Source organism: Haliaeetus leucocephalus, unplaced genomic scaffold (genome assembly GCF_000737465.1).
Source record: "Haliaeetus leucocephalus isolate CR32 unplaced genomic scaffold, Haliaeetus_leucocephalus-4.0 Scaffold204, whole genome shotgun sequence".
Taxonomy (NCBI): Eukaryota; Metazoa; Chordata; class Aves; order Accipitriformes; family Accipitridae; genus Haliaeetus; species Haliaeetus leucocephalus.
The window spans coordinates 25,870-42,571 of record NW_010972640.1 but is presented as its reverse complement, the minus strand read 5'-3'; the positions used below and the strand labels follow the sequence as shown (position 1 = coordinate 42,571).

The 16,702-nt window shown below is 38.4% G+C and overlaps 1 protein-coding gene across 1 annotated transcript in view; it reads right to left on the bottom strand.

Annotated features, from left to right (window-relative positions):
- The window catches only part of RIT2 (Ras-like without CAAX 2), a 124,022-nt gene extending 109,712 nt beyond the window's left edge, over window positions 1–14,310 (bottom strand). Inside the window, exon 1 of the mRNA XM_010566079.1 lies at window positions 14,256–14,310. Coding sequence (XP_010564381.1) covers window positions 14,256–14,310 — 55 coding nt within the window. The remainder of the gene's footprint in view (window positions 1–14,255) is intronic.
- Window positions 14,311–16,702: the final 2,392 nt, after the last annotated feature.

Genomic DNA, 16,702 nt, shown 5'->3' with positions numbered 1-16,702 from the left:
TCTCTCCCCCCCCCCTTCCTCCCCCCCCCCCCCCCCCCTCCAGTTTTACCTATAGATATGTACAAGCACCTCTTCTTCAATGTCAGCTTGCAGTTTCATTACTGTGGTACCCTTTCATTCTCTGCTGAAAAGCAGGGGAAGCAAAAGCAACTTAATCTCACTTAGTCTGTGGTAGGCATGAAAAAGAAGCATTATCTGTGCTCTAAAAGGTTTTGTGTGAACAGAAATCTGAGTGAATTGAACTCTGAGTCAGTTAAATCTGGTTTGTCTTCTCCCTTTTGGTCCTCATTATCATGATGTTTACTAACAAAACAGTTGCAAAAGGAGACAATGGCCTGGGTGACTTTCAACATCCAAAATTAAGAGTTATTCTGTTGCACAGTGTTGCATGGAAGAGGCTTTCATCTATATGTACTCATCAAGGAGGAGGCAAAGCACAATGTACAACAAAATTCAAGGTAAGATACCCACTTTCAGGCAAAGAAGGTAAAAAATGTAAGACCTAAGGGGCCAGCAAGGCAAACTCATCGCTATATTCTCTGGTCATATAGCACCTTGCACACAGTCAGATCTCTGTCATGAGGGCTCAGTTTTTATATGGTGCAAATAAATTATAACACTACATGTGAACACAACACCTTCAGTCTACATTCATGGTAGCAAATGCTCCACAGAAATCAACCAAAGCCACCCCCCATTTATAACAATACTGACTACAAGAACCACTTTCTCCACTACTACTCACCCTCCATTCAGTAAACACTTTCACACTGTTGGTTTGGATGCGTCACAGTTATTTTACTTCAGTTCTGACTCAGTATTCTGATGCAACAAGTAAGCAGATCCTTCTAAACCCTGTACCAATACTTATCCATTCCCATGAGGTCCTTCATTATAGGGGTTTTAGAGATATACACACACATATATGATATCTGCATGTGGTTTTATGTGTTTGTGCATTGGTATGTATATACCTGCACATACAAACACAGAGGCGCATGTAATACTGTAAGTATCTGCATGTGCAAGAAGAGACTATCATAAATAAATCCCTATGTGGAGTACTTGCAATGTGTGAAACTACTTGCCTAGTCCTGAAACAATCCAGGACCAGGAGCAGATTGAAAATTAAACACACACACAAAAAAAATCCAACACAATGTCTTCTGCTATAGATACATAGGCTATTTTTATACTGCTACACTGTATATTATTTTTTTACTATTTGCAACATTTTTTTCCAGTTGCAGATATGCAATTTCCCCCTTAAAATGTAATTATTAATAAAAGCAAAATGCATGTTCACAAGAGCCCATGAAAAACAGAATTGTTATGAGTTCTGATCAAGTTCTCACTACAATTCATATAACCAAGATGAAGTCTAGAAAACAATGTGCCCCTCTTCCTTCTTTCCCATAAACATATGGATGGAGAAGCCAATTGCATTCTTACATAACAACATATTGCGAAATGTAGGATTCCCCTGGATGTGATATATAGGTCACTTCCTATAAATGATAGGCTTCTGCAGAGAGGCTGGGAGAGGGCAGAGATTTGGATAAAAGACTTGAAAAAGTCTATCTGAATAATTTGGCCCAGTGGAGTAACTATCAGTCATGATGCAAATGTTGTTACCAACAAAGCCACTGTTTATGATTTTAATCTGCAAACATGCACAGATGTGACTGAATTTGTATAAACAATTATACAGGATATGACTCGCTGCCCAGAAAACTCACTCAGCTCTTCTTCAGGCCTTGTACTGCAGTCCTTCAAACAGGCTAAATTTTGCTTATAAAGTGTCCCACCCATGTGAATAAGACTATTTGAGTGACAAATATTTTTCTCAGAACCAGCTCTCGAGGAGAAAATAGGATTTCTTACAAATGTTAGCATTTTTGCAAAGCAAGGCTAAAGATAACTCAGGCAAACCTTTGCTGTAGCATTTGCTTTTCTGTTAGAAACCACTTGCAATATAGATAAGGCTACTAATATTTAATAAAGGCATATCATTACTTTCTCTGCTTCCAGAAAAATGTCATTTACTTCAAAGATGTACATGAACAAAGTGAACAAAGTACTCCTGTTTAATCAAAACATGATAATTAACAGGAGTCCAAGTACCCTTATCTTGGGGAAAAAGAATAGCAGGTAGCAATTTCACTACTCTTTCAAGTCCGTGATTGTGCTACTGAGTGGGAGGATCTGACAGCTATGAATTCACTTCTTGTCATTTCAGGGGGAGTAATTAACAAGTTGACTACATCTGTGTGGCTATTAGCATGGATGGTGCCTTGGATTTAGTAAGGTGTAGATGGCTGCCGGCTTCCATGAAAGAAAGGTTAATGGAGACATTTGTCCTGTGATGAAGATTTTTGAATTGAGCATGATAAATCATCCACCTCTAGGAAACCATAGCATGACTGTCTCTTCCAATTTAAAAAATCATTTAAAGAATATTTTTACAAATCACAATATACAGGGAATAGGTAAGTTTTCCACTGGTAACCCTATTTACAGGTTCCAAGTCTCACTTTAGCTCCTTCTAAGTTCATGATGCTAATCATCATAATTATCATCACTGTGTGTGGGTTGTGATACCTGTAACAGAACCACTGGGCTAAAGCCACAGAATGACTTAGGTGTTCACTCCAACTTCAGTCATCTAATTACCAGGACCTTTGAATCTCCTCAGTTGCCACGTAACATGACATTTCACCCTTCTTTAGCCCTAAGAACCTAGGCTTTCTTTATAGTAGTTCACATTTGAGAGCATTATTCATCAGACTAACTTGAGACGCAGATGTTAGGGTGCGATGAATCATGCTCTAGAACTTTGGTATATTTAGGTTATGAATCAGAAACCACAACCTGCATGTGACTTCACTGTGGTTTACAGTTCTGGATAAACATATAAACTCTCCTGCCTTAATGTCACCAACCAGATGGACACTTTGCTCACACTTAAACACAGTTAGGCTCTATAGACTAAGAGCTGAATTCCCCAGATTATATAAGTGGCCCAATCCAATGAAAGTGTGTATATGAAACTCTACTATTAAACCTACAGTAGCTAAGAACCTAAGAAAGAGATATTGTCCTGATTTTCTATGAAAGGTCCATGTTTGGAGTATCACCGTAGGCCTGAAGGGAGGCCTGAAGAACTCAGCTCCAAGAATAAGCTCTTCTGTGATAACAAGCAGCACCCTTCAACTCCTTTTGCCAATTCAGTTTCTTAGATGGATCAACTAGAGACTTGGTGAATCAAAGCAGGGGGAAGTAAGGATTGTTGGATCGAGTCAAATCAAGACCACCAGTTGCTGAGATAGAGGTCTTCTGCCTGTATAAAGCTGATATAAAAAAAATAGCCTATTTTGTGTAGAACAGATAAAAATATTTTAACAATGGTTTCTATTCTTGGCTGACTTTCTAGATTCTGAATATGGCAGATATCATTATTAAAGAATTCTAATAAAGTTGTTTCATTATTATAATTATTACCAATATTACTATTAGAAAAAAATATACCACAGGAAAAAAAATTATATTCTCAGAGTTATCAGAAAAGGCTTTTTTTTTCCCCTTCCTAAATTTTAATCTGGCTAATCAGTGCTTAAGAATAGCAACCATGAGGTCACACACACTTCTATATAGCTTTTGATTATTTTCCTTCTCTCTCCGTTTAGCAGATACACAATTAAACTCAGAGGTTTCTAAGAGGAATAGAAGAAAAGACGGCCAAGGCAGGAATATATCTTACTTCTAACACAAAGAGAGTTAATGGAGGATAGAAAATAATAAGTATGAACCATTAACAGTTAAGGGGTATCGGTGCTTTTTTGCATGTGAACATGCAGCATAGGTGTCTCATGGCAACACATGGGAGAAACATTTCTCCCTCCTGTTTCCAGCCATGGTAAGCAGGTGCTGGGCAGAGATGTTTTGAGAAAGGTGTTCATCTGTTTGCTTCCTTTCTGAAACAAGGGAGAAAGGGAAGTCAGATCACTGGCCAGATTATCAATTAAGGTCATTGAGATTAAGTAAATGCTCCAAATGAGAATATGAAGAGCAGAGCCATGGAAGATCAACAGTCCATCTAATCCATTTTCCTCTTTTGGAGAGAGACCAATAGCCCAAGGAATCCCACACAATGATTTTTGCTTGGCATATTTTCTTAGCTTCCAGTTATTTGCACCTCAAAGGCCTTTCTGAGCCAAGAGAAGAACCTTTGTTTTTAATAGCCATTGATGGATATTTTTCCCTCCAGTAGTTTACCCAAATGGTTTTTGAATCCATCTACACTTTTGGCACAGGTAATTATCGCTATTCTTTTTGATAACAGAGATCAACCTAGGAAGGAATTTTGGCTCACAGGCTGGTGTCTGAGAGTGACTCTACATGAGATGGTTGACTTGGTTTTCATATCTTGCGTGTCCCAGAAAGAAAAGGGTCTCTTTTCTCCTCTTTCATTCCCACTTACATTCCCATTTCCCCATACGTGGTTCTACACTCTCCCTTTTGACATTTTTTCAGCTTGCAGCATTGTTTTTACTGAAGTGATTAAACTCACTAACCTGGTAGACAACTATTCTGTGTTGGTGTGGCTTAGTTTTCTTCTGGACTACTGTTGAATCGGCTTGAAAAATGTCCGATGAACGTCAGAGAGCCAATAAGGCTGGGAGAAGAGCAGAGATGAAGAACGGGACTTGTTCCTTTTCCACTCAAATGAGTTGTTAGATTTGGCTCATCTCACCTCACAAAACTACAGTCTGTCACAGAGCCTCTGAAGTCTGTTCCTAGCAGGTGATAGTGCATGCATCATTCCTTGTTCACAATTCAGGGTAAAGAAATAGATAGCTCTACACCAAGTCTCCTCTATACATGTTTTGGGTTTGTGTGGTGGAGTTTTGGTAGCATGGGAGGGGCTGCAGGGCCGGCTCCTGTGAGAAGCTGCCAGAAGCTTCCCCGGCTCCAAGTCGGACCCGCCGCTGGCCCAGGCCGAGCTCATCAGTGATGGTGGTAGTGCCTCTGGGAGAACGGAGTTAAGAAGGGGAACCTGCGGTGAGTAGGGGATTGGGATGTGAGAGGAACCCCTCTGCGGACGCCGAGGTCAGTGAGGAAGGAGGGGAGGAGGAGCGGGGGAGCAGGGGGATGGATGCCCCCCAAGAGGGCCGCCGCTCCCTGGGAGAGCCCGCGCTGGAGCAGGCCGTGACTGGAGGCCTGCGGCCTGCGGGAAGGCCCCACGCCCGGGAAGGCCATGGAGGACCGTCCCCCGCGGGAGGGCCCCCCCGGTGGAGCAGGGGCCGAGTGAGGAGTCCTCCCCCTGAGGAGGAAGGAGCGGCAGAGACAAGGGGGGAGGAACCCCCCCCAACCCCCATTCCCCGTCCCCCTGCGCCGCCGGGGGGAGGAGGGAGAGAGAACCGGGAGTGGGGCTGAGCAGGGAAGGAGGGAGGGGTGGGGGGAAAGTGTTCTAAGATTTGGGTTTACTCCCCATTATCCTTGTTTTGATTTGATTGGTAGTAAATTAAATTGATTTTGTTTCTTCCCCAAGTTGAGCCTGTCTTTTGCCTGTGACCATAAGTGGTGAGTGATCCCTCCCTGTCCTTGTCTGACCCACGAGCGTTTCTTTACATTTTCTCTTCCCCATCCTGCCGGGGCTAGGGGGGAAGGAGTGACCAAATGGCTTTGGTGCCGGCCGGGCTTAAACCACGACAATATGGCATTTCCTTCCCTGAGACCTCACAGAGTGCTGCAGAGACTCTTAACTGTAGCTACTGTCTGGTACCACTGTGGCTGAAGTGAATCTGCTACAATAGCTGCCATGCTGAGTTTTCTAGGGTCATAAGTGATGGACACAGAAAGACAACTGCATTTCCAAGACTAAACTGCAAGCCTAAATGCTCTTCAAAGTGTTCTGATTAACCTTCAACCTCTGAGCAGGTGTTTAGTAAAATGATAAGGGAGAAGCTCTCTGGGCCACCCACTCCCTAGAAAGACACAGACAGCATTTGCTTGTCTGCTACTGTTTATATCAGAGATATTACTAGATTAAACACTGTTTCCTGAGTCTTTGAAAATGCTAAGTGACAGCGAGCTGTCACCTGGTATAAACAGCCCTCAAATAATTGCATGATGAGTTGCATTTGTAAGAAAATATGAATGTGACAAAGCAGTAGCAGACATTAAGGGTATGTCCAGGATTTTAGAGATGATTCATCTTGAGTACGGACAGGGAAATGTAATTGCTTGCTTTGGTTATTTCATACATGAAGTCTGCAAACTGTTTAGGACTGAATAATTGGCTTATCAAAGCAAAGTCCCAAGAAAGAAAGTTTAACTGCAGAGTTCAAGATCATGTATCTGAGCAACACAACATATTTAGAATGGGGCCAGACTGTTCCATTAATGAGGAAAATACTGAAGTTCTCAACAGAGGAAGGGGTAAAGAATCAAATCTCATCTTGAGCTGAGAATGCATCTAAGTAAGAGGGTATAGCTCAGACTGAAATGTTGAGAGATGATCCAGCTATCATTAATCTGCTCTTTGAAGGGAAACTACCACCTTTTAAAAAAATTCTTTCCAAGAGAAATGGGATTGTTTTTTTAATCAATTTTTTTCCATCACAGAAAGATCTGCTATGATTTTCCAGTCTCCATTCCCCATGGCTTCAAATAATTTCTATTTCCCTTCATGGCAGAATATAACAACAACACTAAGCAGAAGGTATTTTGTTGCCTCATTGAAATCTAAACTGAGTAGTTTAGGCACTTTTTACATTGTTAATTTCTTAATACTACTCCCTCCTTTTCTATTCATGGGGTTTTTTTAAGCTTACAGTGGAAGCACCTACGCTGGCAGACACATGCCAGTGTTCCCCGCCTTTTGCCACCTTACCAAGGATTCTGCATTGCAAGTCTTACTCTGCATTTTCCTCCTTCTATTGCAGGACATCTATCCAGACTCTCTGAGAGATATCATGATGATCTGTGAAGGCCCTTGTTCTGACAAGCTGTCAGAGAAGGCACTGCAATTCAGCATCAGGTACCTACATTTAGACAGTTACAAAATATGTGTCTACATGCAAGGTAGGTATCTAAAATCCCCTTACACTTAATAGAAGTACAGACACTATTCAGCTGCCCATACCTGACTCTTACTGTTTGATATGCTCTCGGGAATCTTGTCTGGCTTTCGTTTACTGGACTAGAAGGGTTCTGGTGTTCCATAAGTCCTATGTCACGCCCACAGGTGGGCCAGATGACCATGACACAAGACCTGTGGGAGATCCACAGCCTTCTGGATCAGGATCCTGAACCAAAGCAGGATACTACTGTAGGGCATCTCAAATGGTTCTCAAAGCCTGTGATAAGGGAAGTGAGCAAAGACCTAAATCTCCACTCCTAAATCTCCCTGAATTCCACATAAACGGAATCTAGATACACAATTCGTGTGTAGACATTCTGATTTAGGCATCTGAAAGTGTAGCTTAGTCCTAACATAGTAGGCATAATCTCTGTTTGCTCTTCTTTGTGTACATAAGACAAAATGCTTTATACCAAAAGTGAGTATTAACCTCTTAATGTGACGTACGGTGAAGATAATACCAACAGACAGAAAAATTAAAACTAATAATAAACCACAGATTAAAGAATATGGTTCAAATGCATACACCAGTATTCTTATATATTCTTAATTTCTCATGTTAAATGATGATGAATATGGAACACAAACATAGGCAATTTAGGTATGTCTACACAATCAGTCTGAATACCCTTGGAGACAGACTTTGGAAACAAATTGTACTAGTTCCAGATCATTTTATATGAGTTGTTTATCCAGCCTGAGATAAGGCTAATAAATGTATGGAGAATGATGAATGAAAGGCAGTTGTGACTATTTAGCTATTGATCATATGAATTGTTAAAAAAAATAATAATTTTGGAGCTCAAATCCAATTGTGGCTTGTTTAGTCCAATTCAAGTATTTTATCTTCCATGGAAAAATGAGAATGAGAATGAAACTAGGGATGGAATATACACATAGACATGTTATAGATAAGAGTAGAAATGATCTGGAAACTTTTTGTACCCTAAAAATGAATTTTAATAGCACTTTTGTGGCAAGATGCCCCTCTCCTGATCTAGTAGATGTGTCCCATCTTTGTCTTCTTTCACTCTGTCATCACTAATGAGTTTGTTTTTCCCTTGCTTTATCTGTTTTCATTATTTACCTTGAAAACAGACATAATATTCTTTATAACACAGACATTTTTTGGTAGGCATTATATAACCTCAGAATATTTTCATTCACATTTTATCTTTTTTCTCAAATTCACCCAACACATTTCCACCATCTTATTAAAGATGAGTTTAAATGTGTTTTATCTGATGCATGGGAGAATGCATTACTTTGTTAGGAAACCTCATGGAAATTCATGTCCTTAATGCTGGAGTGCCTCCCATCCCACACCCATTTCAATTAAAGTTTGACATTGACACAGCCTTAATGCCCTCAACTGCTCATTTGACACAATCTCATGCAGTGATATCTCACCAAAACAGGAAGCTGCTTTTGCATCTCGTTTGCATTATGTATTCATTTCAAGATTAGTCACATGGTTAATGAGCATCTTGGAGGCTGTCCAGTTTGCTACGCTATGTCATGCTTCCTTTCCTGCCACTCTACTTGCATTAACTCTCTCTGATGTTGCCAAAGACTGTACAGAGTGTAAATTGCTCTTATTCATTTGTTCCAGAAAATGATCACATCCACTGCCACTTGGAAATTGTTCCCATTGTTGACTACAATTAAATATTAAATGTGCGCTGAAATAATTTCATTTTCATGAAGTGCTAACCTCTGAAATTTTGCCCACATACAGTCTAATACTGAAAGAATTTCATCATTCCCCTCCCCATTTACTTACAAAAATAATATGTTTCTGTCTCAAAATTCTGAATTGCAATGTTTGTAGCAAGCCCAAAATACAGTCATTATTCCCGCTTTATCTTGAAGTGGCATTAAACTCAAACTGACAGCATTGAAATTAGCATTTCAGGTAGCATTTAACTTTTTAATCAATGTTTACTCTATATTTTAAAGAAATACCGACACATCTATTTGTGTATTTATGTGTATGCACATTTATTTATATCTGTATATAATGTCTGCAGTTTGAGTTTCTCAAGATCTTATCAGTTTTTCCAAACTAAGACAACCAGCTAAAATAAAAGACAGTTTCATACATCAGAAGGGACCATTAATTGTGATCATTTATTTTGACCTCGTATGTCTGATCCACACTGTACAGAGGACTCCTCTGAATAAATTCTTACTGGAACAAAAATGCACCACTTAAAAAACAAAAAAACCCAAAACAAAACAAAAAGCAGCCTCCTTCCTCAAATAAATCCATACCAGTCTTTTGAAAAGCCTTGGACTTAAAAAGTGTTGGACTATCCATCACAACATCCAGTAATTTCTTCAAAATTATAGGTACTCCTTCTATAAATTACAAACCCAGAAAGAAAAACATGCAAATAATTCTAAATCTATTTGCATAGCTCTTTTAGGATCAAAATTAGCACGTTGGAAATATATGTATGTATGTATGACATACAAATCTATGAGCACAAGTATCACATAATGTAGCAACTGAAATATCCTTTTAACAAAAATTCTGCATCATCTCACAGTAGCAGCAGCTTTCTGTGATCAAGATCTCCTGTAATATTTCAAAAATGTCAGTGGATAACAGAAAAAATGTTGTAAATACAAAGCACCATTATATTTGAATTGTATATTTCTACTATATTGCTAGAGATGTGAGTCATGGTAGACAAGGAAAACTCTAATGCATTGGTAACATAACGTCGAACCACAATGAAAAGGAATGATAGGGAAAATCTATGTTCCTAGGGACTGTCACAAAAAAGGGAAAAATAAAACCCCTGGATTTTTAAAGCTACATGATTATTACTGCACAATGTTTAGGATAAATTCCTAACTGTGTGTTTGGAGGGAAGCAGAAGTGGGAAGGGGAAGCACATTTGGCAGCATATTAAAGGACTCTGTATTCTGTGGTCAGTAACAGTAAGCAATTTTTACCATAGCCTCATGTTGGACAAGACAAAAGAGAAGTATATTCTCATCTTTAGACTCCATATAAAGCTCACTGTTTTATCAGTTTACAGATGAAGTATAAAATAAAAATAAAATAAAGAGAAAAAAAAAATCTTCTAAAAATCTTGAAATGTCAATTGCCTATGGGTATGCTTCTATGGAGCAAGGAATAGGTCAGGACATAAAATGGTTCTTTATACCAAAAGAATCAAGCTTCAGAACATTTTTTAGGATTGAAAAGATTTGGACTCTTATGAAATAAAACATGAAAACCAGTTGGCAGCCATTTAATGTTAAGTCAAAGCAAAAACTATTGTAGATTCCTTGTTTCAGGCTTTTTATGGGTTCCTAACTGATCATACAAGATGGTTTTGTGGCTCTTTTGTATGGACTGAATGGGGTTTGCTTCTGCTTTTCAGCTAAGATATCAACCAGATTTTATCAGTCCTATGCTCATGTGCTTTGGGAATGGTTTATTGTCCCCTGTCTTCTTTACCTAGATGCAAATATATTTCACAAGAAGCTACAGAAATGAAAACCAGCTGAAATTAGTATTCCACTCCCATATCAATACTTAAGGTGGACAATGAAAATTTAAAATGGACAAAGTGATTATAAACATTTAGTAGCCCTGGGGGTCATTGAAGTCTTTCCTGTAAAACTGAAAGTGATAGACTTCTGGGATTTCAAACACAATGATGTTATTCACAAAGGTCCCGTAATTTCACAACCCCCTGCCCATCCATTTCTATTAGGACAGCTCTTAGAAAAAGCCCCATCAAACACAAGGAGGTCTACTATCAATTCTGCCAGCACTACCTACTTAAATCATGGCTAAATTTGCACAGTTAAGTATCGTGGTCACTGCTGCCACAATTTCACACCACAGAAAACTTAAAGAGTAGGGGAGCTAGTGCAAGAGCATTAGTAAAAAATACATAACATATTTATTGTTTCTTATGTCCATGTAAAATAAAAGAAACAACAGACCTTATCTTAAAGCTCAACTGGAGAACAGTAGACAAAGCAGGTTGGTTACTACTGGAAATCCATGGATTATCATTTAAACACATCATAGAAGTTTTTTTGGTGTTCCCAGAGAATATCACCCTCTCAGTGACACCTACAGAAACTCTTGTTCCTTTAAATGCACTAAGACAAATAAAACCACAGGTAGGCAGAGCAAGTTATTTCCAAAGAAGTACACTAAAACCTGAGGTCAGTGTGCCCAGAGAAGTGCAGGGCAGCTCATGAGTTCCATAAACAGGATACAAATTGCTGAGGAATGAAAGTGGCCTAAAATGTACGACACAAAGGAAAGGCACTATATTGATATCCAGAGAGATCAGTGATCTCAGACATAGCTGAAAACCCATACTCAATTTTCTGCTTTGCCACTCAGCTGGAGTGAAGCTACATTTCATGTGTGCCCTGTTATTTTCCTTTCCTCATTTTCTGCTGCTGGGTTTCTGTAAGAAACAAAACTCTGACTAGACAGACCAATGTTCTATCCCAACACGGTAACTTCCCCGTGACACAAAGCATCTGTTTGTGGCTAGCTCCTTGTGACCTTCAAGGAATAACCTTCCCTCTGGCAACTCCGGGTATCAGCACAGCCTTGGCCCTGGATATGCTCATTTTGGATCACCTTTCTTACCGGCAACCCAGAAAATTCTCTAGAAATGTAATGTTTTATTAGACTGATGGGAAGTAGTTAAAACATGTCTACCAGCGGATGTACAAAAAGCCATGAGATGAATTCTGTGATTTGAAACCAGGGGCTCAAAAGTAGTAATAGCAATATCAACAGTATCAACTTTTTCAGCGTACTGAGATTTTTTAATGTATTTGTTATTACAAGTCAGATAACAAATGATTGCTTCTATTTGGTTTTTGGGTTTATGTTCAACATTGGGGGGTCATACAAAAAATTTAGCCAAGAGGAAATGTACATACTTAGCCCAAGATTATACTCTGCTATTTAGTACATGGTTTAGAGCATGAATAGAAATAAACCTTTCTCAAGATGTCCTCAGCATGTTCTGAGAGGCAGAAGTGCTGAACAGATAAAACTCAAGAGTTGTACTTCCAGTTCTGCCTCCAGCCAGCTGTGTGAGTTTGAATTCAATATTTCATTTCTCTGTGCTCTATCTCCCTTTCTCTTCTATTTAGAATGTTGGTTTTACCGAGTAGAAGCCGCATCTTACTCAAGGAGACCTTCATCCTGATTAGATCCTCTAGGCATTCCTGCAGTATGTACTTATAATGCATCATAAGCTTTCCTTCTCTTTATGATTATCTATTATTCATATTGTGGTAGTGTCTAGAGACCAATAAGTTAAGATTATGACAAGATACAATATATGGATAAAAACAGATGGCAGGTGGATAGTTAATAATAAAGATGGGTGTATGTACATAACTTAAAGATGTCAGTAACTACTAATGCTCCTCTTTTCCAATTAGATCTAATGATCATTTTTTTCCTGTGTGCACCGAATGAATTTGTAGCAATTCCATAGTAGCTTTGCCTTCTTTAGAGTTGACACATCTCGTTTTTATTATGTGATATTTTTAAAGGTTATAAAATTACTAGTGGCATGAAGAGTTTATACATTTTTTTTCATCATTAAAATACCACAATTTACTACAAGTTAATATCCAGGAAATGTGGAATACTAGAGAAATAACAAATTAAAAGAAATACTAGCATTAGCTGCTCTACTTAGCAATGCAGTAATTTTATAGAGGTTAAACCTGCATTTGAAAGATTTGAAAATTTCAAAGATGAGAAAAAAATTTTTTTGGGGGGGGGGGGTGAAAAACTCCTCCCCCCCCCCCCCCCCAGCAACCTTTGTAAGTGTTAATATTTTTAGTGCCTCTCATTATCAGGCCCAGATTCTGCCATCTTCCCCTACGTAAAACTACATACTGCACGTGGATAGTCCCTATAAAAGCTTTTTCGTATAAGTAAAACTAACTAATAAAGCTACCCTTAAATGAATAAATATTCAGTTCTGACGATTTCTACCTCGATGCAATGTACATTTTTTACTACACTGATTCATATTAGTAATTATAGTAGTGCCCAGAAGATGCTCAACGGCAAGAAAAAAACCGAGGCTTTTGACAACCATTCTTGACATCATAGAGTCACAGAATGGTTGAGGTTGTCAGGGACTTCTGGAGGTCATCTGGGCCAAACCCCTGCTCAAGCAGGGCTACCGATAGCAGGCTGCCCAGGACTGTGTCTATACAGGTGTCTGGCAGGATGTGCATAGGTTATAACCAATACAACAAGAGGAATCCAAGGCTGTTCAAGGCATTAAATTACTTGGGTTTATACCCTGTAAATATCTTCCAAATTTGTACCCGACTTAGAAGGGGGAAAAACAGTTGAAATGTTTTAATGAGACACAATTTTTGCCATAGCCTTTTTGAGTTAACTGTTTTGGAAACAGAAAATCAGCTCAGTTAGCCAGAATTCATCCCAGATCTCTCTTCCAGCTCAGATTGTCCCATTGTACTCCAGCCATATAGTCATGTAAAATGGTTGGCATCTAAAGATGATGACTTTCACTGTATTGCAGATATATGTGAATATTCATCATTACTTAAGTTTATAATGCAGGTAAACCCAATGGAGTCAGCAGAGTGTGTGATCCCAGAGCACAACTCTAGTATAATAAATTCAGTAGTCACTTGAATTTTCTAGAGAAGGTCAACTAAGAGTTTAAACATGAAAAACAGCACTAAAAAAACAAAACTTTTAAAAACACACTCCAGAGTGGAGTTTTTACATTATTTTAGTACTTTGAAAGACTGCTTTCTATCTTGTAAGATTTTTGTTTTGTATTCTGTGATTATAATTGCACAGACATTAGTAATTATAGAGCATGGAGCTACAATTCTGTTGTTGAAAGAGATTTTGCACAAAGTATTTCAGGAAGAAATAACTGCGGTATGACCATGACACAATTTAACTGTCATCACAAAATTAAGGTTTCATCTAAAGTTTACAAATCTTGCTTAGACTCTGTCTAAGTGCTATTTAGGAGAGCTTCTCACTGTATGCAGTCTCGAATAGGCAGAGAGTTTGAAAGGGGTGAAGAAGAGAATAATCTCTACTCACCTATAGTTGGATCGTGATAGTCAGGGAACCGATGGCTTATGAACTGCATTGTCATTGCTGGAGAGAAGAAAGACAGAGAGAAGAAAAAAGAATTATATTAGTCTTTAAATGACAACAGAGAAAAGAAGAAGCAGAGAATTCACTCATCCAGAATTCAGCTTGAAAATGAGACAAAATTCAGTCTTATATATATAGCTGCAAGAATGCATTGGCATTATAGTGATAACTAAGAACGGATTAATGAAAAACACATGAATGAAACATCTTTAATTGTCTTACTTTCTTCTTTTTTAAACTGCATTTTAACAATTGCTGTATTAAAATGTTATATCATTTTAACACCTGGTAGATACTGTTAACCTGATATTGTATACAGATGAAAACTGCCATGAAGAAAGCACAAAACATAATCTACAAAGCTGATTCATAAAAGTTTTCATGATGTTACAAAATGCCACTAACTGCAGTACCTGATTTGATTTATGGTGTATTCAAGCTCATGGACTTTGAATAACCACGAAACTGGGCTTGGGTATTCAGTGGTCACAGTAATATCATCAGTTATCAGAACAACATGGGAAGTTATTTTATCTTTATTGGTTTTCCTCAGGAGTTTGAATCTCAGCTCATTTGAAAAGTAAAGGTATCTACCTAGCACTGAGAGCTGTGAAGAGAAGACCTTCAAAAAGGAAATAGGTGAATATCAACTGAACAGAAGGACAAAAAAATAGGACCTAACAGATTTTTTTTTAAATATTGCTTGATTTTTAAGCCAATTTCATTATTTTAATTTTTCATGTTTTTTTAATGCCTGCATTAAAATTCCTCTATAGCTGCTATGTGGACATTTGTTTAAAAAAAAGTACCCCACCTGAATGATAACTATCAGTCACAACACGTTAAATCAAACATGAGATCCTGCCTTATGCCTTGAACGTCTCAGTTACCTTCAATAGCAGAGGTTATGAACAAGAAGTGCGACATTTAAAAAATTCTGCATATTAATACACCCATTTTTAAAACTGCATTTAGTTTAATGTTTGTCCTCCTTATATTTCCAAGAATCAGGGGGTTAAGGAGATAGTTTTACAAAATGATACAGACACTGAGTATTAAACATTTATTACCATGTTAATAAATTATTGCATCTTTAGTGTAGACAAATATAAATGTTAAGAAGCAGCATTATAAATTCATAGTAACTCAGAGAGGATAACTGTAAAAAAAAGCTCATTCAGTCTATACATATTATAGGGGAATAAATCTACGTGCAGTGACACTCATGTCTTCTGTATTATCTGTTGTCAGATGCATTACTTTTAAGTACTGTGTATGTTTGGACACTTTCATTTCCAGGACACCTGGTTTTTTAATCACGACAGATTTTTAGGCACCTCCATCTGATAACTGTTAGTGGTTTATGAAGAATAAATTGATGCCTAATGTGATCTGCCTAGTTTGCTCTGAGAAGCAGAGGCAGCTAGCAGAGATGCTGTTCATATGGTTTATGCCTACACATTTTGAGTTTTCTGAGGGCCTATACCACAAATGAATTCAATTTTCTTTACTACCTGCTGCTTTTTCCTGCCAAGATTTTTTTTTAAAAGCAAACTACTCTGTATCTGATCTCATTCTGTTTCTTTTTGGAGCTATGCTTGCATCACAAAATCTGTTGTTAGAACTGAAATGGAAATTCTCAGAGGACACCCAGAAATCATGGTAAACATTTTTGCTCTCTCCTGAGACAGCCCCAAATCAATACATCATTTATATCCTCATCAAATCCACAGGATCTAAGAGGACTGAAATAATTTGGAAGCATCATACTGACTTTCTACTGTAACATGCAAAATGTTAGCCATTGGGACGTGTAAAATTTATATCCCCCAGACCACTCTGTGTGTGTGAATATGCATCATCAAAACTTTTACAGGAACCTAGGCTGCACACAGTGCTTTAGAGGCAGATCAGAAGAAGAGCTTATGTCTTGTAATGTCAAGTGCAACAACACTGACTTGTATATGCCTGGTCCTAGTCTCAGTCCAGAGCTCTGCATGAGCTGCTTTGGTTATATATAAAATGAATCTGGAGAGGTACAGAATTTGAGAAAAGTGTTCAGAGAAGCACTGTACATAATGAAATGAAAACATCTTGCCATCAGCTGGCTAGGGAAACGGTGAATAAAAGCTTCCTTTTACATGCATTTTATCCCACAAGTGCCTCCATGAAAGCCCTTTGTCAAGGGGTCTTCCTAATTACCAGGGTAAGGAACCTCTTTGGCCTCTTTAGTGCTTGTCACCTCCTGCATGGGGATTAGCACCCTCTTCCAGAAACAGGTTACGTGGTTTTGTTTTCTCAGACAGAAGGAATGGAGGTACGCTGATCTGTTTAATCACTGAATTACAATGTAGAATAAGGAAACTGGGGTATAAGAGGTGGGAATTGCA